General features: G+C 45.2%; 1 protein-coding gene across 6 annotated transcripts in view; it reads right to left on the reverse strand.

Moving 5' to 3' along the window:
- Ptprt (protein tyrosine phosphatase receptor type T) overlaps positions 1-23966 on the reverse strand; it is a 1068074-nt gene that overhangs the window by 172330 nt on the left and 871778 nt on the right. For 5 of the 6 annotated variants that reach the window (XM_058575677.1, XM_058575682.1, XM_058575681.1 and 2 more), the window contains exon 14: positions 19197-19253. The exons of the other annotated variant lie outside the window; for it this stretch is intronic. In XM_058575677.1, the coding sequence (XP_058431660.1) occupies positions 19197-19253 (57 nt within the window). The remainder of the gene's footprint in view (positions 1-19196; positions 19254-23966) is intronic. 6 annotated transcript variants of the gene reach the window in all.

The raw sequence follows: 23966 nt of genomic DNA on the forward strand, positions 1-23966 counted from the left end.
ACCATTTTGCTTATGGCACAGAAAAATTAGTAACCAAAGAATGCCAAAACCCAGCCTATGCATGCTAGGTACTAGGGATTGAAGGTAGTTTCCTGTTTCAGACATTCTGGAGACAGGTCCAGGGGTTACCAGCACCCTAAGTCAATGTCCTTTTACTGTCTTAGGTTCCCATGGGTGCCATGTTTGTGTGCAGCAGCTCACAGTCCAAAGTATCCTTTTCCTAAACCATCCCTACTATTCTGCCACATCCGTACCAGCTTATGCTTCATCAACCAGTATCACTTCTCTGGTTGCTTGTACCCCTGGGAGAGTTTCTCTCTCCTCTAAATTCTGATAACACTTTATAACATTTCGCACATACCTCACAATATCTCTTACCACAATGTAGTGATATTATTAGTTATTTGTTTCCACATCTGTCTCCTCCACCAGTCTGCAAGCTCCTCAGAGGCAAGATTATGCCTCATTTATCTTTGTTTTCCCATGTTAGCAGAGAGCCTAACTCATAATAGGGGCTCCCTAAATGTTAGTGCTTGCTCGGTGTTTAGCTAAAGGGATGATGTTTCTGCCCACACACATTTGTTCTTAAGGAATCAAATTGAATTTTCTCCTTTTTTCCGTCATGTATTCACAGAACTCGGCTGAGTCTTGAGTTTAGGGATGCTAATTCTCATAAGCTTTGGTTCTGGCTCCCCAAACTTACTTATGTTTCAGAACAGCCCTCCAGCATACTGATGCACCTTTCTTTTTGCTTCAGAGTGTAGAGTATTTCCTCTCTCACAGCACTTTCCTCACATTGCCTTAACTTGGAGAAATTCAGTTTACTAACCAAGTGTCCCTAGTGGATACGGTTAAGAGTTCAAGGCTAGAGACTGTGTCATGTTCACCTAATGCCAGGCTCTAGGACAGGCCTCCCTCAGAATTGTTTAGTGGATGATTATGGAGTGGTATAAAGGTGTGTGGATCAGACTTATTTACTTGTTTATTAATTCAATCAGGCATTATTTTGCTACAGTGCACCCATGTGCTATGTGCCTAACTATGTGGTCTGTAAGGTCAGAGGGCCTTCCCCTGAAGCACTATTGGATGAGAATTTACTCATCCTTTTACTAGCTACAACTCATCAAATCCCAGGGCTTTTGAGAAGGGTTTGCCAATCTACAGTGTAGAGACTTTCTCAGGAATTGGTCAACTACCTTCTTAGCAGCTCCAGTCTCACATTCCAGAGAAAGGGCTTGTTCTGAGTGGCTCCTTGGTAGCCTCCATTTCCCAGATTGGAAGCATGACTTCCAAGATATGGTTAGTCCACCATGTACCAAGCTCAAAGGAGGTAGAGCACCTCAGATCACAATTCCTTCAATATTGACAGAATTTTATTTGGATTGAGAGCAGATGTTGGCTCTGGAGCAGTTATTCATTGACATACATTACTTTGTCCTATTCTAGAGACTGCATTATAAAGGCAAAGAGCCCCTGTAGAGGATGTTCTTACTCTATGAGCACTACTATCAGCTTGGGTCTAATGAGATTCATGTTTCATTCCTTCAGTAAATAATTACAAGCACCCACTGTATACCAGGCATTTGGGGAGCAAAACAGGCATAGCACCTGCCCTCAAAGGGTCTATAATTAGTGGTGATTTGGGCTAGTGGGATATTACTAATAAGTTAAAAATTAACGATAGCAAACTTTGAAGTCCTATTTAGGATTTGAACAGAGATGTACAAGATACTTGGAAAGTGCATAGAAGAGAAATGAGTCACTTCTGGGAGAAAGTGTCCACCAGGGTGAGCTCCAAGTTTGTAACTAAGGAAAGGATTCAAGAGAAGTCTGTGTGGTGGGGCAAGGAGCCTGTTGCATTCAAAAGATATAGTATAATAAGAGTGAGAAAGCAAGGAGAACAGGCTCAGAGAAAAGCTGCAGAGGGCAGCAGGAACCAGTGCACAAGGAACATTACAGGCCACATGAAAGTTTTTGTTCTATAGCCCAAGAAACATAGAAAGCCATTTTAATGTTATTCATGGAACAATGATATGGTCAGATTTGTATTTCCAACAATCATTCCAGATTCAATGTGGAACCAAAGGGGATTGGAGAGATGAGTTTTGAGACCACTGCAGGCATCCAGGTGGGAGACAAAAGTTGCTTGACTCACGTGATGGAAGTGGAGATACACAGATAAAATAAAAGACATAACTCCCTGGACTAGATATAGATAAAATCTGTTGATGAATAAGTTAAGGGAAATAAAGGAGAAAGAACTGTCAAGGAGACCACGAATCTTTAGTTTGCGTGACAGCGTAGAGGATAGTGTTATTTATGGATTCTAGAAACAATGGTAAAATAATAGCTTTAGAGGGAAATTGTGTATGTGTTTAAGGCAGTTTGAGCTTGAGAGATACTTCAAAAACTTAGATAGCTAAAAATGCAGGACTAGAGTTTGGAAAAGAGGTCTGATGTAAAAAATGTGTGAGTCATGTACATAGATGGTATTCAAAGCATGGGAGTGGATGAAGTCATCCAGGGAGAGAGTAAAGAGTGAAAAGAGAAACAGACTCCAAATAGAGAGACGAGGGTCTATGGTATTTGTTGAGTGGAAGTGGTAGAGGAAGTTAAAGGTGCACAGGAAACATAGGGAGTGTGCAGATAGGCAGGAAGAAACCCTGGGAGAGTGTAGCATCCAAGAGCTAAAAGAACAGTGTTTCAAGAAGGAGGGAATGATCAACTGTGTCCAATGGTGTTCCCAGGGTAGAATCAAGTTCTGTGTCCAAAGGAAGGTGAAGAATATATTGACAAGTATTAGATTGCCCTTCTCCCCCGCCCCCAATTCTAAGATGTTCCTAAACAGAATCACCTTCAGCTGTGACCATGGAACCAAGAATAGACCATATTTGAGAGTCACAGAGAAGTATCCAGGGGACTTAGGGAGGCCATCTGAAAAGCCAGAGCCCAGTGGTTTAGCCCAGTGGTTTAACAGGCATTAGAGCTGAATGCACAGACACCAACAGTGAGATGATCAGGAGGGGCCATGGTTGACTGGTCTAACCAGTCTTCAGATACGGGGATGTGATCATGCCCTGGGATGTGGAAAATCCAACTTTCACTTAAGCACTCTTTTAAGGGAATTTTCTCTCATCTCTGGGGATTTGTGCCTCTGTTCATATAGGAAGGCAACAGAGTTCAAAGGTGCTATGGATATAGAGGAAATGGCTCTAGGACCAAAGGCCAGACTGCAGTCATGTGTGGCTCCTATACTTGAGTGGAAGAAAAGAAGAAGAGACAGAAGTTGGATAGTCCAGCTCCCACCGCAGAGTCAGGAGGTGTGTCCACAGGGCTCACATCCTGAGTGCACAGTGGCGCAGACTGAGACCTGTGATGGGAGTTGGAGAGAAGTACACCAGGTGTGGCTAACGATGGTGCTTCCTGGCAAGGTGAGGGTCTGCCATTACTGAGCCCTCATAGAAGGCTGGCTGGCTGGGGCCCAAAAATCCAAGGGAGAATTTTCAAAGAGGTAGAAGAAGCCTATCACTGAGATGGGGTCTGGATCACTTTTGTCCTCAGTTACCCTTTTCATGAAAGTCTGGCTTAGCATCAGCCCCAGTCCCTGGAAGAATCTGTCTCTGACTCTGGTGACTTCTATCTGTAAAGCAGGGACTGGGAATGTGAGAACTTGGAGAAAGGGGATGGATTTTGATGGCTCTTCTTTGTCTCTGTGCCCCATGAGACCCAACCCTAGAAAAAATCCAAGTAAGTCAGAATTAGCAACTAAGCACCAGGTGATTATTTATCCCATTAGAGAAGCCTTCTGGCTCTACGCGTGTCCCTTGTGTGACAAGATCATCAAAACAATCATGTGAGCACAACTTGCACTGATGGGAGACTTTTGTCTCTAACATGAGGCTCCAGGACTGAACTGATGCCCCAGCCAGCTGTGCCCTCTGAGCTCTGAGCACTCCAAACGGCTGAGCTGTCTGCTCAAAGCAGCAGCAGCTGCCTCCTGCCCTCTCCTCTTTTCCCCAAAGCTATTGTGGCTTAGAATCCTCTCTCTTCCTCACTCCAGCCCAGTCACTTTCACTGTGATGTCTTATATATGGAAACCAAGAGCCCAAGGCATGGCTTTTGATTCCTTGGAGGCTGATTATCTCCCTTAATCTTAGCTCCAGACATGGGCCAAAGTGTCATGGTTTGTCCCCCACCAAACAATCCTCATAGAAGGCTGGCTGGCTGGGGCCCAAAAATCCAAGGGAGAATTTTCAAAGAGGTAGAACTAGAAACCCTTCACTGAGATGGGTTGATCTTCCCTAGGGATCCCTGAGACCCAACAAGCATCTATAAAAATATAAAGGAAATGGCTCTAGGACTAAAGGACCACTCCTGTGGATCCTATTGAGTTGTGGACTCGAGCCTTTAAGGTGGACCTCCAGAGCAAAGAGACTTGCCACTCAAAAAGTGGTTCAATGACCAGAATTTCAGTGTTACCTAGGACCTTATTAAAAATACAGAATCTTGGGTTCCACCTCAGGCCTCCTGAGTCAGCAGCCGTATTTTAACAAGGTCTCTGCATGGTTCAAGTGCACGTTCAAGTTCAAAGATCACTGACTTCAAAGGTACATGTGTCAGAAATCAGGATGGTCAGCATAGAGAAGGGAGATTCAGATGACACCTAATTCTTTCCTTCAAGCAGCTAAAGGACCATTTTGAAATATGAGGTAGATTTGGTCTTTGTAACTTGAAAGATCAGAGCAAATATCAATGGGTAGAAGTGACAGGAGTAGATTAAGGGACCAACACAAGGAAAAGTTTTAATGAGAAAGAGCTTTTGGCTAAGGCTGAAGCCCAGAGTCATTCAATGCAACACCACAATGCAGAGATAGCAGGGAACGTGGTTCCCAAGTCCTGTTCTAAGGCCAACTCTCCTTTTTACCTGCTTCTCTGTCTCTGTATGTTATTATTTCCTTGACTTCCTGGATGCTTAACTAACCCCTTAATATTTCACATTCATGAGGTGCAGACCTTTCTTCTCTGCCAGTTGATGTCATCGTCCCATCTCAACTTGCATCCCTTAATGTCAGCGATGCCCACACTCTTGGTGAGAAGAATCCTCCTTGTCATCTTTACAGTCATGGGATTCTCATGTGGTCTATCCTCCCCATCACCCTGCTCCTTCCAGGTTACTCACTGAGATAGGGGATATGTCACCAACCCATAAGGATATTTGGGGATTTAGTGTGCCACCTTCCAAGGAGAAGGGACTACATGACGTCTCAAGCCTCTTCTGATGTTCAAATGCTATGATTTTGTGATATAGGTCAAAAACAATGAGTTTCAAATCAGAAACAGGAGTGTACATCTGGGTGCCATTGGTGGCTGGTTGTGTGATCTTGATCAAATCTATTAACCATGATGTGCATCATTTGTAAAATAGGGCAGAAGGGCCAAATTCACAGGGATTTTTAAGAATCGAATAAACTAATGGAGGTGAAAGTGCTTGATAAACTTAAAGGAACTCTTGGCACTTGTGGCATAATGGGGACATGCCCTTGGAACTGGGCTAAGCGTGTCTGTAAACTGTGGTTGCAGAGGCTGCTGTGATTCCTCCTTGCAACCTGCTGCCTGGGTGCATCCCAGACTTTAGAATAAAGGCAGGCAAAGCCCCAGAGCAAAGCACTTAACTCTGCTCATATAGGCAAGGCCCGTATCAGGCTTACATCTGGATGACTTAATGGCAGCAATAACATAATTTGGCAACAAGGGATTAATGATTCATTCTCAAAGTACTCTCACTGGCGACAGGCCCAATTTCAGAGCTTTACTTCAGAGAATTTTCCTTGTAAAGATATAGAGCAAAAATAGAAGTCACAGATAAAGAACATCTAATTGCAATTGATAAAACCCAAGTAAATCCCAGTGGATGCATAACCCATGCTGGTGATCATTGCTGACGGTAAAGAAAGGAAGCTGGCTCTTGGGGATGCCATTCCTAAAAGCAGCAGTCTTGAAAACACAGTGGCCTCTCAGCTGTCCAAGGGCATATTATCCCCAATGTGGCTTATCAGAAGCAAATCTCACTGTGTTGGCAGTTTACCCCGTCTCCTTAATGACTCCTTTTGTTGAAAAGTTTCTCTGTCTTTACTTGGGCTTTGCATGCATCTGGCACCCATAGAGAAAACCTTTGAAACCCTGAATCTGTGCTCCTACCTCTATGCTAGCAAAGGTTTTAAGCATCACAAGCATCTCCGATTACGGGGTTTTGCCAAGAGGAGAAGCAGGGGAAAATGAAGAAGCTGGGCAACTTTCTGGCTTTGCTGAAGTCAGGTATGCACTCTACCTGCTTGATTTGGCTGGAAAAGAATTCTTCAGGGTGATGGGCTATTCTTAAGATAGAACTGAAGTCCAAGAAAGGAAAGAAGTTGATAGGAGAGCATCTGGATACTTCATTAAATTCAAGCCTCTAGACTTTACAAATTGCATCCCAAAGCATTGAAAGTATTTGTAATTGTGATCATGAACTACTTTGGCAGTCTTTGAGGATTGAAATTGTAGTGAACAGGAGGGGAGCGAGAAGCCTGGGGAGAAACAAATGCTGTTGCTGACTTTTTCTTAACGAAAAAAAAAATGTGTATTCCAGATATTTTACACTAGTAAGTGTGGTGTTGATACGGGGAAAAATATACATATATGTAAAGTTATTAAATAGGATTTTTCTTCTTTACAACTTAAAAAAAGGAAGAAAGAAAGGAATAATTCCTAGAAATCAGCACAGATTCCACATCAATTAATAGCCAACCGGGGAAAGAGAAAGTACTCCAAGCATTTAAACTGAAGAAACTTTGCTCAAGAATTGGCACATAAGGTTCAGAAGTTGATAGTAAGGCCCATGGAGAGTAGCAATATCAGGAAGCCACCATCCAGCCCAGACTGGAGAAACAAAAAGAGTTGCTGGGGTCAGGGGCCATGCAAAAGGTAGAACTCCAACAGACATGTGGGGGCATTGGAGGCATGGGGTATATCTGGTTGCCATCAAAGAAGGGGCTGAGACCAAGAGGGAGAATACAGCCCCTGCCCCTTGCTCTACTAGCTTTAGTTTGCATTGAGCAAACCCAGAAGCTGGTTGGCACAGGGGTCAAGGAAATCCAGCATGTAAGGGTCACCTGAGTGTCCCAGTGGAACAAGGACAGATTTGAGACCAGGTGGGCCCCAGGGCCAGTACAGGCTTCCTCTGAACAAGCAATGCTAGGCTTACTCTTGGCCACTTTTGAGAGGTGACTGGATTTATAAATTGAGGAGAATATCCAGCACTGTATCTTGATATTAGCAAAGTCAAGGCCACAACATGAGAAATTCTGACTGGCTTTGTAGGACAGTTAGATGTTAATTTCCCCCCACCCCCATAAGATGGTAACAGAAGGGTCAGTAATCACATGTGAAACATTAATACAATTAAGGATAAAGGACACACAGTTTGGGCTTTAATTACAATCCAGGCTGCGTTTGACCCTAAAATCTCTTTTAGTCCTCAGCCCAACCCTAAGGAGCAGGTTTTATCATTACACCCATTTCAGAGGCTCACAGGATAGCCTCTCAAAGGAGGCTCTGATTATTACTCCTTTCTTTCTTCTTGGGCTCCAAGAGAATAAGCAAGAGCAGCAAGTTGCTGTCAGTCTGGCACAACAAATTTACTTAAACTATTGTAATACTCTCTAATTAACAGGGGAGAGATTGCTCAGCCCCCAAATCTGGTTGTCTTTCCTCAAATATTTGGAAAAAAGAAGCAGACTTGCAATAAGGAGATCCAGAATCTTATCTCGAGGAGCCTCCAGCTAAAACCATCTTTGCATGTGTATCCTTCCCTGCTGGGTCTGCCACCTGCTGTTATCAGGCAGTCCTGCTTTAAACCTGACTTTTCTTGAAGATTATCTCTCCTGGTGCCCTCCTCTAAGCATATCAGATTCTAATATCTAAGGGATCGATGAACATGTCATGTGAATCTTGTTATATGGACCAAATTATACAGGCTTTGCTCAAATGATATTCAGGCTTGACCTTTTTAACTTAAGTTCCTTCATTCTTTTCACTATTCTTGTATATCAACCACCATCTTCATGCCCTTCGAACATGGACTTTAGTTTCATGATTAATCTCTGGGCTTTCTCTATAACACTTTTCTTGATCTTTAGCAACCAAAGCATCTCTCATAATTCCACGGAGCGACAAGTTTTGCTCAAGTTTAGGTGACTGTTTTCTGCTTGATATCTAACACTTGTGCTTTTGTGTCTAATTTTTAAAAAATTGCCGACTACCTCCCCCACACCACAGAAATGGTGCCTCTCCGACTGCATCTGTTTGATAATAGAGGACTTAAGAAGGATTATTCCATCATTATTTTAAGTGACATCATGGAGGATGTTTCTCAAGTAATAAATAAATTGCCTCAATTCATCATATGACAGTAATTGCTTTTAGCTAAGATTTAACTCGAAGTCAATGTCAAGTAGCTGGAAAACACTACTGAGATACAGGTTTTTCAAAGATAGCTCTACCTTTGCTGTGAAAAACCATTTAATAAGGACTGAATGGAGTATAAAGAAGATACACATTTCTAAAATCCCACATTTCCTGTGTTACCCAGCCAGCCGGTCCTAAGAGGTTAGAATTGATTTCATCACAGCATATACAACTAAATCTGCTAAATATTGCTGACAGAAGGTGCCCTCGTTTTCAGCCTTAAATGGAGGTTAGCACCCTGTGAGATGGGAAACGCTTTGATTGATTGTTTGAAAGCACTTTGGCCACTCAAATAAATCTTTCCTCCAGTGCTGATTCTGCTTTGTCCCAAGCATCTTCCGAATCTGTGTTTCTGACTTTATTTTTCACAATGAATGCTCTGTGTAGGTCAAATTCCAATTTGGTATTGAGTGGCCCTACAAGATGATTCTATGAGACCCATATGGGGAATTCTTATGAATGCAAGAAAATACCTTTCTTCTAAAATACTTTACTCATGCATTCAAATTTTGTACCCCATGTCTTAATTAAAAGCAGTCATGCCCAAATGATGTCAGCCACAGTCATTATTGATATATCCCTTGGGCCAGGATTCCCTTTATACCCCCTGGTGATCTCTACCACTCTCTTGGGCTTGGAGAGATCTACCCTGCAGTATTGTCAGAACCCAGGGGTAGAGAGAAGATTCAGGCTATGACTAGAATAAGACCTTAGGCGAAGCTAGAGTTGAATATAAGGTTATGTAAGAAATAAAGACTAAAGTGAACTTTGTGGACTGGGGTAGGTGTCAGGTCAGAGTCAAAGTTAACAACCAGGATGCGGTAAGGTAAGGGTCATATCTAAAGCAGGGATCTGTAGTCAGTGGCTTGGGTGTAGGAATGGCCAGTCAGTCCATCTGCCTCCACGTTGGGGGAGTCAAACTATGCCTAGAGTGGTACTTGAACTTTGACCAGAAACAAAATGTAGCCCATGGCCATTGAACTGGACAAGCCAAGTGACCTCTGCATGGGTGGTATCAATTACCTTTGTATTGCCTAGTCTGAAGGATGCTTAGGTTATAAGGGTGATAGTGGGCACAGCTAGGTGCTGGGCATGAGTGGTAGAGACAATTCTACAGTTGTGGAACTCGCTTCTCAGTGAAGTGTGCCAACAGAAAATCAAAGATCCGTGTAATGCATGCTAATGCAGAGGTGTGTTCAGAAAAGGGCATTCTCCACTCTGTTTAGGCAAAACTACGCTACAAATTTGACTTCCACATGGGTTCAGTGGTGTGGGACACATCAGGGCATCCCTCATATCACTCAGTGGACTCTCCCCTGTCGGCCCTGTCTCCCTCATGATCTGGCCAAGGCCTGCCTGTGGATGAGGATGAAGAGCTGAGTCAGTTCAGTGCCAACAGTGCTCACTCCTGTTGGCAGAAATGTGTGCGTTGAACCTGGTCCCTGGGGGGCTGCAAGCTGCTCAGTTGTTGCAGACAGGAGCACCCACAGTCGCGCTGGGGATTAAGGATTTAGTCTGAAGAGCAGATGCAAAAGAGAGAACACACACTCTTTAGGATGCCCTGCAGCAAAGTGATAGTCCCTTTAGACTTTCTCAGGCCACCAGTATGGTAGGAGAGAACACGTGGTCACGCTGAACTGATTATAATTCTTCCTGTGGAGTTCAGAGCAGGCCTGGAGCAACAGGGACCCAGGGGAAGTCAGAGTACAAAAGCCAGCCCGAGATGTTCTGCTAGTGATGTAATTCCAGGACTTGAAGAGCAGGTGACCACAGCCTGGGCCAGGAGGTCAAGGCCAGGGCAAGACAGGGTCAGCAGCAGGTGAATCTCTTGGCCCACCCCCTCTTGGATGTGGGTGCTTTGCCGTGGTCTTGAGGTCTGTCCACCATAGAGGCACAGCACTTGAGGCTTGATTGCTGGTCACTCTCCTGTGCTCAGGTTTATTATGTTTCCAGGTGTTTCAGCACCCTAGGGCTGGGGCTATAAGTCAACACAACCTGGGTGGCTTCAAACAACAGAAATTTATGTCCACAGTTCTGGAGGCTAGAAGTCCTAAATCCAGATGCGGGCAGGGTCACGCTCCCTCTGAGACTCAGGCAGAGACAGACCTTCCTCACCTCTTCCTAGCTTCTGGCTGTAGAGCAGTCCCAGCATTCCTTGCCTTGCAGATGTGTCACTCCAGTCTCTGCCTCGGTTGTCACAGGTTGCATTCTCCCCATGTGTCTTGTCCTCCCAGGATGTTTTCCTCTTCTTGTTAGAACAGCAGTCATATTGGATTGGGGTCCACCTTTCTGACTTAGTCTTCACTAATTATATTTGCAAAGACCCTCTTTCTTAATAAGGTCACACTCATGGGTACTGGAGATGACAACTTCAACCTATCTTTATAAGGGACACAATTCAATCCATAACCCCAGATAAAGCTGAATCCTGATGATCCAAGCAGCTACAAACAGGAGGGAGCTCTAAGCATTTCACTAAGTAAAATGCAAACACCAGAGAGTCAAGGCCCAGAGGACACCAGGCAGGAAGAGGAATGAGACTCCTGCCTGGTCGTGGACTGAACAGAAATGAACCTTCTAGAAGGACACTGTGTCCTGGCGTCCTGTCTGAACTGCACGGCAGGGGTGCATCTGGGGCCAAGGCTCCCCAAGGCACTCACTCAGAAACAAAATTCATTCTTTTAAACAACTCCAGACAAATTGATCCCTCGGGGGATGACTGTTTTATCAGACTCAAAGAAGCAGGAAGTGGGAGGAGAGTCAAAGATCCGCGCAGCTGGGGCAGCTTAGGCCAAATCATGCTTATGCAGCCTGCAGCAAGCCGCAGAGTGCCTGGAAAGGAGAGGGGGTGCCGAGGGGAGCAAGGGATGTATAGGCAGGATTAGCGCAGGTGTGAGCAGGATCAGAGAGAGCAGCCAAGAAACATGCAGCACAGAATTCAGATTAGCACAACTAACCCAAGCGAGGGGAACGGAACCAGCAGCGAGCACGGATTCGATTGTTGAGATTTCAGCCAGATCCACCATGAACATGTTTCCTTTTTTCTAGCCTTTGTCCCGTGGTTTTTGAAAGCCGGAACATTGATCCACTGTGTTTTGTACTAAAAGCTGATCTATCCCCCTCCCCAAAGGATGGGTGGAAAAACAGCTCTGCTGTTAGTGAGAGATGATGAAATTAGAAGAGGAAGCCTGGAGCAGTTGCAGTGGCTGGAACTGGTCACCTGGGCATGCTCTTAGTCTGTCACCAAGACTCCTGCCTGAAGCCTAGTCTCTCCTGTGCTAGCACCGTGCAAAGCTAGGTCAGGTATGGGCTCAGCAGGAACAGCGGCAACAGGATTGGGAGAAACCCTATTAAAGGGCTCTGGAGATGGACTCCAAGACACGGGGCATGTGGGGCATGTACACGGAGATTAAATAGTAGATTAAAAACTAGTACTTGGTGACTTAGAATCAGCCTAACAAGATGGTAAAAGTTCAGTACAATGAACCATCCCAGGAGGGAAGCAAAGGTGTCTACCACAGCAGGGGTGTATACCATACCTGATCTGTTCTATCAGTGTTAACCATCTGCCCATTTATCAGACAGTTCATGAATGAGGTCCAGTGAATGAGCCCCATGTGTGTGCTGGGCACAGGGAAAGAGCTGGTCATGTCCAAACAGCTCTAAGACAAGATGCTTTTGCTGTGAATATGTGCCAAGTTCAAGAGCCACACTCGCTCAGGGCTGGAGGCTGAGTAACGGATTGACCAACAAGTTGACCATCTCCTCTGGTTGCAGCCTTGGATAGCAGGGGGCGGGGGCAGTCAGGGGAGGTTTTGCAGGGATCTCTGAGGGCGAGTAGGGCAGAGCATGAAAGGAGAGCAGGAGGCATAGGTGTGAGAAGTCAGGTAAAGCTTCTCTGATCAGCATGAATGGGACCCAGGATGCAAAGGAGGAAATAAAGTTGGAGAGATGGGGAAATGACAAGAATGAGAGTGTGAAGGGCCTTTGATTCAGGCCAATTATCCCAAAGCACCAGGGGAGCTTTGGGAGCACTTGGACCTGGATCACTCTGGCCTCTGGAGAGTGCGCAATGTGATGTTCCTAACAGGGATACCAGTTAGGAAGCCATGACACTAACCCAAGCAACAACTTGTGAGTCTCACATGTAAGTAGTAGCGGCAAGGAAGAAGAAAGGAGAGATCCAAGAGGGATCTAAGGGTGGGCCAAATGTGATGGCCAATTCGAGATTGGAAATGGGGAGAGAGAGAAGGAAAGCTGATGCTGGGCTTCTGAATCTGAATTCAATGGCAGGCAGTTTGGAGGAAGGCTGATTTTTCCTTGACGGAAGGAGAATATCCCAGGAGAGAAAAAGGTGCTTTGAGAGCCTCAGTGGTGGATGCTCCCTGATTAGATGCTTGTTTTGTAGAAAACGTAAACATCCACTTACTGCAGGAGATCACCCCCAGGGGCTGTGACAACCGTCCTCTGCATGAAGCCCATTGATCCCATTGGTAGTTTGATTAGTAACAGAAAATGGCAGTCAGAATGAGGTACTGCAGCCTTGTGTCTGTCTGTCAGGCTTTGAATGTCTGTTGTAAGACTCTTGACAAGGACAGTATTCTGGTGCACTCCTCCCTGCTCTGTAGAGTCAGCCCTGCAGCCACGTGACAAACCAACAAGAAAGCAGAGGACAGTCCTCTGAAGTGGCCAGCCTGCTCCTGAGCGTCACCTGCCCTCCTCCAGCTGGGGACTGTGGAAAGCCCAGGTCAAAGGGTCAGGGACTATAGCACAGGCCACCTCAGCTCTCAGTCTTGTTCACCTTGGGTTATCATGGAAGCTGTGGTTTCTCTGCTGTTGTGTCATCTCTGGTCTCATATCCCAGCTCCCTAGTGAGCCTTGATTCCTGATTTCCTGACCCTTTCGTTTCCCCTGAGATCCTGACCGGCTTTCACCGATCATCCTCCATCCCTCGTACTTCTTAGGATCTGGTCCCAGTCATCTGTCTGTCTCTCACCAATGGTCAGCTTGCCTGACTGCCCCCTCCCTGGACTTCAGCTTCCTCATTTGTAAGATGAGTTTAGGTCTTAATAATGACAGCACATGTCTAAGATAACAGAGGATATCCTCTCACTTATCCTCTCAACAACTGGCCATTATTGGTATTCCCCTTTAGCCCCTCAGGAAATGGGGCTACTTGGTGGTTTAAGGCCCCACACCTAGTAAATTACATGGCCTCTGAGACGCAGCCCTACGCCCTTCTACTGTAGCATTACCAGTGTGAGGCTCATTAATAGGTGCCTATTAATATTGACTATGGGCAGAGGGCAAGGAAGACAAGATTACAAACTGGATAAAGAGACCTGGGCTTGAATCCTGACTGCATTGTTGCCAAGTTATGTGCTTTTTAATCACCCGAGACTGTTTCCTCTTCAGTAAAATGAGAATTTCAGCCTACTTGGTAGAAATGTAAGTAAACTTAAATGACTTAAAGTGATCCATGCAACTCCTTCCAGGGCATGTAGGAAGCCTGGAACACATGGTGGCCACTGTATTGTCCTTTTCATTATCTTGTTGGGCTTCCTAATGCCATTGTCCCCCAGAGCAGCCACCTCTCTCCAGCCAGGCTGGCAGGCTGATTACCCCACAGCCAGGCTCCCCAGGTCCCAACAAGCACTGACCCATCATGGTGGGTGCTCAGGTCAAGCTTCCCCTGGTTGTACTCCCTCCAGCTCCTGATCTCCCACCATCCATTAACTCCCACTAGACGCATGAGTTCCCTGGGAGGGTCATGGCAGCCCCAGGCTGTCCAAGCCTGCAGGGCCCCGCGAGAGAACCTGGGGAGGCTGCTGTGCTGTTTCTCCATCTTCTCTGCACCCACGCAGACCTTTCCTGTGGGCTCGGGTCTAGGATTATCAACATTGGGAAGGTCATCTTTAGGGCATTTGCATAACACTTTCAGGGAGTATATTATGGCTTGAATCTTGTCCCTTGAGCAAGACCTCCACTTAAATGATTGACAGAAAAAAAAATAACGCTATGAATTTTGACATGAGATGCCCAAGGAAGAAAGGAACAATAAGGGGAGCTGGCCTTGCACCTTCTTAAACCTAGAGCTGTGCAAGGACGGCACCTCTTTCTTCCATTGCTGTTGCTATGATGGGGCAGAGCCGAGCTAGGACTCATCTTTAATATGTCATAGATGAGGAAGCTGAGACTTAGAAAGGCCAAGTGATTTACTCAAAGTCTCCCTTTTAAGGAACAGAGGTGGGCTCCAGGTGATGGCTTCTCCCAAAGCCCTCCTTGTGGGCCCTGGACATGAACAAGATAGTGAGTCCGGATGCACCCCTGGAAAAGACTCAGAGTGCATCCACTCTGGCCTTCAGATTGGACACTGCCTGTCTCCTATCGTGTCCAGAGATAGAGGCTTGACTGAGCTACAGGAGAGATCTGAGAAGAGGCATTCTTCCTGCAACGGTAGGCCCCTGACAGAGTCCATTGTCTCAGGCGAAATAACAACTAACTAGTCACTCGTCCACTTCGGCCACAAGTGAGTCCACCATAGAAAAATGTCCATCTCTGCCTAGACGGGGCTTGTGCCTTATTTCTGTGACAGAAGCATCCCTGACCTCTATTCTATAGATGCCTGCTTTCCCCACACCCACTTGTGACCCCCAAACCCATCTCCAGACACTGAAAAATGTCTCCTGGGGGACAAAATGGAACAAAGGGCACTGAACACCGGCAGCGCCGTGGTTCTGTGCATACATACACTGTTCTGCTCATGAGCTAGGGACCCAGAGAATGAAGACAAATCCCACCTCTAGGTTTGTACATCCAACACCAAGTGGTTGGAGCTGGATTTTAAATCTTATTTCAATTAATGTAAATTTAAAAACTGAAGCAATGAAAAGTATGTTTACTCATGACATACCATTTTCTCTCTTTTAGGAACATAGTTCATTTTAACCATTAAAACTCAGCATCTAACTTGAGACATACTCTAAATTTAGATTCAGATAAGATTTCAAAAAAGTACAAAAAGGAATGTAAAACATATTTCATTGATAGCTTTTACACATTGGTTACTTATTAACATGATAATATTCTGGATATATCAAGTTAAATGAATTATGGTCTTAAAATTAATTTCAGTTGGGCACAGTGGTGCACACCTGTAATCGTAGTGCTTGGGAGGCTGAGGCAGGAGGATCGCAAATTCAAAGTCAGCTTCAGCAATTTAGCGAGACCCAAAGCAAGTTGGTGAGACCCTTTCTCAAAATAAAATATAAAATGGGCTGGGGATGTGACTCAGTGGTTAAATGCCCCTGAGTTCAATCCCTGGTATAATAATAATAATAATAATAATAATAACAAATTTCATCTTTTTGTTTTTGCTTTTTAAATGTGACTTTGAAAGTTAAAAATTGCATACACAGGGCAATTTCTATTTCTACTGAACAGAGCCACTATGAAAGGTTTCAGCAGGGAGTGATTTTAGTCCCCAGGGGACAGTTGAGAATAAAAGTGGATATATTCAGTTGTAACAATTGGGGTTGATATGGTATTTGACATCCAGTGGGTAGAGGCCAGAGATGCTGCTATACATCCTACAGTGCACAGGGAGGCCTGCCATGGTAAAGAATTATCCAGCCCCAGATGTCAACAGGGCTGAGGCTGAGAAACCTTGCTCTGAAGCCTGAATCCCTTGAAGGAAAGGCCACTAGTTCAGGGTGACCTGAAGAACTAGCTGGAGTTAGTTTGACCAAGACTAAAGATTACACTGTAATCACGCTTAGTTCTCATGATTAACCTTGGCTGTGGGCATTATTACTATTCTTCCTCCTCCAGGTGAAGAGACTATTGACCAGAGAAGAGAAATAACCAGAATCACCAGACCAGGAGGCGGCCACCTGAAGGCCCAACTCAGCTTCAACTCACCCACGGAAAGCCAGCCCGCCCCTGCGACATCCTGTGGCTGTGTGGGATTCCAGGCGGCAATGGCTGGGAAAAGAGCTGCCCATGCTTACAGTCTAATATCCCCATCACTCAGACCTGGACAGTTATTATTTACATCAGCCATTATTGCTACCAGGGGACGGACATTAACAAAAACGCCCTCTGCTAGGGACAGCCTGCTCAAAGAGAAAGACTCGCAGGCACCTCACCCATCAAACGAAGCTGAGAAACAGGTGGAAATAAATGGAACGCAATGAAATAAACCTGTCAGAGGAGGAACATTCAGACGTCTGGGAAGGCAAGAGGTAAGAACAAATGTGCCCGATATAGGATTGGCTCTGTTTAAAGAAAACATTATCTGGCTGCTCAGGTTGAATAGAACCCAGAGAACAATGGCCCGGCAGATACTGAGCTGCTGACACACACTCCCGAGAAGCCTTGTTCCTCCATCAATTAGGTGTGGGAACAGTGACGAGAGAGACTTCTCTCTCATTATCTATCATCTGCAGTTCCTGCCTCCCTTGGGGGAAGGGTGAGGCTGGGGACGGCCATTTGAAGACCTGATATGTGCTGCTACTATTATAGGGCCCTCTCTAGGGTTATCAAATTTAATCTTTAATGTGGTTCTCTGAAGTGGGATAATTAGCTTCCAGGTGAAATAAAGCGATGTAACTTGCTCAAGGTTGTAGACCCAGGGAGTGGTTGAGATGAAATTCCCGAGGCATTGGCAGTGTCACATTGGGCTATGGTGGTTCCCAGCATCGATGACACTGAACCACAGTGGGTGCTTTTGGGGCTCTGCCTTTACCGCCTGGGGTATTCACTCTCCAGCTGCTGTGGGAGCCTCCTGCCCTGGAGAAGTCCTGCAGGCAGAGAGGGGAGCCAAGTCTCCTGGAGGTCATGCACCTCCATGGTACCAACCATCAATGGCTGACTGGTGTCATGGTATAGGTGCCGCCCTCGTGCCTCAAAGTGGGACCAACTCTGCAAAACAAATCACACCTCAGAAACCCCTGTGGGCTCAGATTGATGCATCCTCCCTTAGCTTTGTCCCCTGCCCTGTTTCATCTTCTGCCTTTTCTTTCTTCTGAGAATACTCCTCCTTGAATAATCTTGACAAGAATCCCCAGTGCAGGTCAACATCCAGGGAACCCAGTCCAAGATATGCACCAACTGATGGGTTTGGGTTTGGGAAAGGTGCTGTGAACTGTGAAGGTACTGGATGGCCCAACTCATGTTCTCACTGCCCACTGCATCCTCTTTCCCACTGTGATAAACTGACCAGTCAGGTTAATAGAGAGGAGGCCATTCTCTGAGCAAGGCACTTGGAGAGAGGCAACGGTTAATGGTTTAAGAATGCCAGGAAACTTCCACTTAAAGAGATACCTCAGCAGACTGTCATTCCTCTCCAAGGTATTGCAGTGGGCATCACGGATGCCATGGTCCATGCTATAGATGGGTTCTGCATCCTTTTCAGGATGGCATGTGCGGGAACAGTGAACAGTGGACATCTGAACAGTGCGTGAATTAAAGCGACGTTGAAGCCATTAGGCAGGAAAGCCTGGTATCAGGAACTCCCAGTAGGAACCCGTTGGTTTGAGGAATGTCTGGTTCATGTGGTGTCTGGCTTAGCTCACTGGCCAAGTTCTAGCACTTGGAGATGGGCATGATCCCTTAAGAACCAAATATCCTGCTGACTCCCACCCCTATCCTGTTCTTTGTGAAGAAGCAAGCACCTGGGCAAGACTCCTCCCACCCTGAAACTTTTTACCTACCAATCCCCTTTGATTGCACTGCTATAAATAGAGCCAGCAAGGGTTCCCTCTTTGTTAGCCACCTGGTCATCTTATCTCGTCACTGCCCACCCTCCCCATAAAATGTATTTCAGGTCTTAAGTGTCTATTTTGTGGTACTACTTTCATAGCTTTTATTTCACAGCCAGCCCATCCCTCCAAGGGGAACCCTTTCCCTCACCCACGCGTGATGTGAGCGAGAGACGTGTATTTCAGTAAATGAAGAAAGGAGGTGGTATTTACATTTGAAAAAATACCCTACCCTAGTCTGGGAGCTCCTCTTCCAGCTCCTTTGCCATTTATGATCTTGTGTAGTCTTAGAATGCAACTTCAGAAGACTGTATCCGTGTAGAGTTTACCATGCAAACAGTGTCCCCTAAGAGGTAGGCAGCATTACTCCTACTTAACAGGTAGGAACAGTAGGGCTGATCACATGAAGGAGCAGCATCAGGACCAGTGGTAATCTGAGACTAATTTCCTAACCATGGACTTGTTAGGTCAGTTCATTCACAGCAGCAGAGCACAGCCCCACTGTCATTTCTCCTGGGAAGCCCTCCCTGAGCTCCAGGTGTGTTGGTCTTGAGCACTGGGCTCTCTGCCCCATAGTATTACTCACAGTTGCACATTTATTTGTGGAGTTTTTTGGCCCAATGCCTGTTTCCCCTCCTAGAGAGGCACTGAAACCTCTTCCTTTGCTCACTGCTATACCCCTCAGTACTTGAACAATGCCTGGCACATAGTAGGTGCTCACTAAGCATTAGTAGAATGGATAGAGGGATGCATGAGTGGGTGGGTGGGTGGATGGGTGTGTGATTGGATTGATGAATGGGTGGATGGGTGGGTGGATGGGAAGGTGGGATGAAGGGACTGCCAGTTCCTCTCTGGTGCACCTGGCCTGGAGGACCCACTGAATTTGGGCCACTCCCAATCCCCTCCCACCCGCCCACCTCTGGTGATCACCTGTGGTGAGGAGGCAGAGTGGAGTCCCCGGGGTCACCTGGGCGCTGCCCATTGGTGCTGACCACAAGGAAGCCAATCCCCAGGCAGCATGCAGAAGAGAAGGAGAGAAAGAAACACACATGAACACGTGAGGTACGGTGAACAGAACTGCAAACCCGTGGCTCTGAAGAGCTCACCCTGCACAGCAAAAGAACATCATGATCTAACAAAACAAGGGCTCGAAGTAGATTTTAAAAAATGAAGCCAGCGAAAGGGTCACCATTTATCAAGCACCTGTGACATGCCAGGTGCCCTTCGTGGTGTCTCATGCCCAATGTTTCTGAGAGTTAGGACAACCCAGAAAGGTCAGAAGTGTTATAAATAAACATGTCTGTTTTCCCGTCAAATTTCGTCTCTCCCAGTCTTCCCTTTCTTCACCAATGGTGCCACCACCCACAGAGATTTTGTCTACAGACCTGGGCGTTGCCCTTCCCTTTCCTTCCTTCCTACCTCCTGCTTGTGATCAATCACCAGGTATTAACTCTACTCCAGAAAGGCTCTCGAAGGTGCCCCCTTCTCCTGAGTTTCATTCCCACTTGGTCCAGGCCACCCTTGTGTTCTGCTTGGATTGTGGTTCACTTGCACCAGCTTCTTATCTGGTCTTCTGGCCTCCAGTCTTGTTCTCCTTCTACCTCTTCTTCATCTCTTGGTTGAAATACATCAGGGCCCCCACTGTCCTCAGGGTAAACTTCAAACACCTGAACCCAGCTCTCAGGTTCCTCAGAGATGAGATCCCTGCCTGGCCTTCCTGACTCATCTCCCCCTACTCTCTGCTCTGCCCCAAGCAAAATGAACAACTTGCCACCATCAACAGTCCCCTACCTTCTTGTCTGTAGGCCATTCCTAGGCAGCCAGTTTGCATGAAAAACACTCCCTCCTGCTTCTCCAACCTGGCTGACATGGCTCATCCTTCAGGTGTTGGTTTGTAACTCCTTCCTAGGGAGTTTTTAGTGTCTCACAGATTTAGGAGAGATGTCCCTCCATCTTCCACAACACCCAAATGCTCCTTTCTCATTACAGTGACCTCACTATTTCATAAGTATATGCCTTCTCCTTAATTCTGTAATCTCCACTGTGTTTTGCATTATACCTGGCACGTAGTAGGTACTCCATGAATATTTGTTGGATAAATGAATGAATGAATGAATACATGGTGAATCAGATCATTTACATAACATATTCAAGGTCACAAAACTAGTAACTGCCAAAGGCTGTAATCAAACCTGGGTTTGCCTGGTTTGGATGTTCTTGCCCTTCTAAACCTACCCCTGGCCTCTAATGAAAGTGATTCGGAAGTGTGGGAAGTGTCTTGTACTTGGTCAGAAACTAGAAGTTTCTTTCCTGCAACAAAACTGCAGAAGGTGCTTATGCAAAATGCAGAAAGAGATGGGGCATCCTAGATCAAGTGATGAGTGGAAATATATCATTTCAAAACTAACACAAATGGCGAGTTTGATCGACAGCCTTTATGATACTATAAAATTTTACCACTGGTAAACAGTAGTCATAACACTCCTCCCTTAAATTTATAGGGAGCTTTGCCCTTTCCAAACACCTTCTATGTCAGGGGTCATTATACTAGGGCTCGTGAGCCACATCCAGCCCCTTCTGTTTCTTGTGCGGACAGGAGCTAAGAACATGTTTTACATTTTTCAATGGTTGGGGAAAAATAAGAGTAATACTTTGTGACACATGAAAATTATGTGAAATTCAAATTTCAGTATTCATAAACTAAGTTTTATGGTGACACATCTGTACTCATAGGCATTATCTATGATTGCTTTTGTGTTTTCGTGACAAAGTTGATAGGTATGACAAAGACCATCAGGCCTGCAGAGTTGAAAATATTTACTATCCGGTCTTTTACAGAAGGCTTGCTAACCCCTGCTCTAAGTGGCTATTTTTATTCATGTTTTTCTGTCCTCAATTTTTTGAGGCAGGCAAGACAAGGACTGTTGGCCTCACATGTCAGAAAAAGAAATCAAAGGCTTGAGAGAAGAAGGGCTCAAATATTTTGACTTACTGTCCTCTCTTTCTGCAACCTTGTCTCTGCCTCAGCCCATTTTCTGAACTGCAATTTAAGTGTCCTTTCTGAAAAAATGTCCAGTCTGCTTAAGCAGCACCAAGACTCCCACCATCTTGGGACAAGGTTCACGTGTGCACTACAGGGCTGCCCTGGTGGCCTGGCAGTTCACACCACTACAGTTACTCCTCTGACTGCTCCAACCATTATCTGGGAGACTAGCCATCCTGTCTTTGCCTCATCCCATTCCAGTTCAGGTCCATACTCGCTTGTTTCCAGATATTCACATCCCAGGCTTGGAAGACCTTCCTCTCTTATTCTTCAATCTTATCCAATATGGATGATTTTCATTCTTTCAAAGCTTGCCTTAGCATCCACACACTTCGAGAAAGCATGCACTAAGTTGATTTACACGTCCCTTCTCCCTGCTTCAATAGCATCCTGAATTTACCTTCATCATAGCCTTAATCACACTGGATTGATATATATTGGATGGCTCTCCCACTGGCTGCTACCTGTTGAGTGCTTATTACAAGCCAGGCATTGCACTAAGCACTTTGCATGCATTAGCTCATTAAGTTCTTGCATTAACACTGCAGAATAAATGGTGTTATTGTCATTGGTTTATAGATGGTGAAACTGAGACATGGTGCACTTCAGCACCTTTTCCTGCCTAGACTCTAAGACTGTCCAAATCCAAATATTAAGTTCCTAATCTCTAAGGAATGAGGGACCATATGTCAAGATCAAGTTGCGCTCAATAAATGCTTATTAAAAACGAATTGAATATATGAAACTCTGATTCAGTATTTTTCACTCATTAGCTATATCACTTAGAAAATGATCTACATTTATGTTTGAGCTTCTCTACTTATAAGGTGGGGTTAATAATAGGTATATCATGAAATGATTTTTAAGGATTAAATGGAAAACAGTTAAAATCTTAGCCTGGTTGGCAAACCCAGAGGAGATTGTAACCTCCAGGGCCACAACCCAAGTTCTGCTTAGCAGTAATGGTCAGCTAACAGGGGTGGGGACAGATGGGCAGATGGAAAGTTGGAATGGGGAGAGATTTTACAAGGGGGTGAAGAAGAAGAAGAGGAGGATTCTGGGTCTCAGCAAAACACAAGGGGAAGTAGAAATATAAAATGATATTATATATATTGTACTAGCATTGACTGGTGTTTACAGTGTCACTGGTGTTTACCAGTAGCATATGGCAGAGACCTAGTCATCTTTCATTTGAGGTGTGTCATGTGACCACTTTTTATCAAGACAACTGTAGTGGAAGTGATGTGAGTCATTTCCAAGTGTGGTGAAGACCAAAGTTACCACTTTCAGGGTTTCTCTTCACCTGTGGTGGCCACATATATTCTAGATGGCACAGCAACAGATAAATCTTTGTGGTATTAAGCTACTGAGATTTGAGCATCAACTTGTTCAGCAAAGCCTATCCTATCTTGACCAATCCAACTAGAAAAGAGTTGGAAATCTCATGCTTCCTCAGGTTTCTCCTGGTTTCCCTGCCATGTGACTTTTTTAAACTAGGGATTTCATGACTTTTCTCTCTTTGCTGTTTCTAGGTCCTGACCAGTGTAATTCTGTCTATGTGTCCACCATGAATGAAAACACTGAGACTATGCAATAAAGAAGGAGTCCAGAATATGAAGCACCTGTTAATGGGTTTTAAATTTTCTTTATTTCTAATCCAATCTAACTCAGATTTCCCGACTTCCCTTCTGACTTTTTCCCCTTCTAAAGCAATGTATGTTGAATGTAGAGAGATACTGCTGGGGTACAGATGGTCCTGGAGCAAACAACCTTGAAGACAAACTAATTTCTTGGCTTATTAGCTTCAATATGTTGTGCAAGTAAAGAAAGCTGAGGGATCCTTGAGCATCTCACCTTCAACTCCAGATTCTAGTTTTTAACTTGGACACTGAATGGAGGCTGAAGACCATCATGTCATAAGAATTGTATCATCAATTATTACTGGAAAAGAGGCATGGGAAGGGGCTGACAAATGGAGACAGGGGACTCTGCCAGTGGTCCATGGAGTCTCACTCACTCTATGATATTAACAAGATTCAAATGGTGCCATAGAATTGGATCTGAGTTATAATTCTAAGAGACCCTGAGCTTTTTGTTTACCCCTTCTGAGCATATATGGCTTCATGACTTGAGCAAGGATAACAGTGAAGACCTCCATTTATTTAGTGTACAATATGTGGGCTTTCCTTCTGCCCTCTCATTGTAACCTCATGTCAACAAACACACCCTTGTGACTGGCACAGAATAGGTGATTAATTTTTGCAAGCCTCCTTTCCCCCCTTGAAACACTACATTGAGAACCCATTAATGGGTTTTAAATTTTCTTTATTTCTAATCCAATCTAACTCAGATTTCCCTCTTCCCTCATTCCTGGCTTTAAGTGGCCTCCTTTTCTCCTTTTAAGATTCATCTGCTTTGAAACAACATCTTTGAGTTAAAGCCAACTCAGGTGTCTCAAGTCTGCAGTTGTAGTTGAGAGGGACGGACAGGCATTCCCAGGTACCTGCTGGAAGGATAAGAGTCAGTGTTGGCTTTTGTTTTCCTGGACTAGCTTTGGTCTTCCTGAGTGGGGTGTGGAGAGGGAGTGCATGGCAGGAGTTTGAACCAATCTCTATGGTGGGAGGTAGGGGAAAGACAGAAGGAAACCAGAGAGCTCT

Source organism: Marmota monax, unplaced genomic scaffold, assembly GCF_021218885.2.
Source record: "Marmota monax isolate L192 unplaced genomic scaffold, Marmota_monax_Labrador192_F-V1.1 WCK01_AAM20220418_F8-fsc00014, whole genome shotgun sequence".
Lineage (NCBI taxonomy): Eukaryota > Metazoa > Chordata > Mammalia > Rodentia > Sciuridae > Marmota > Marmota monax.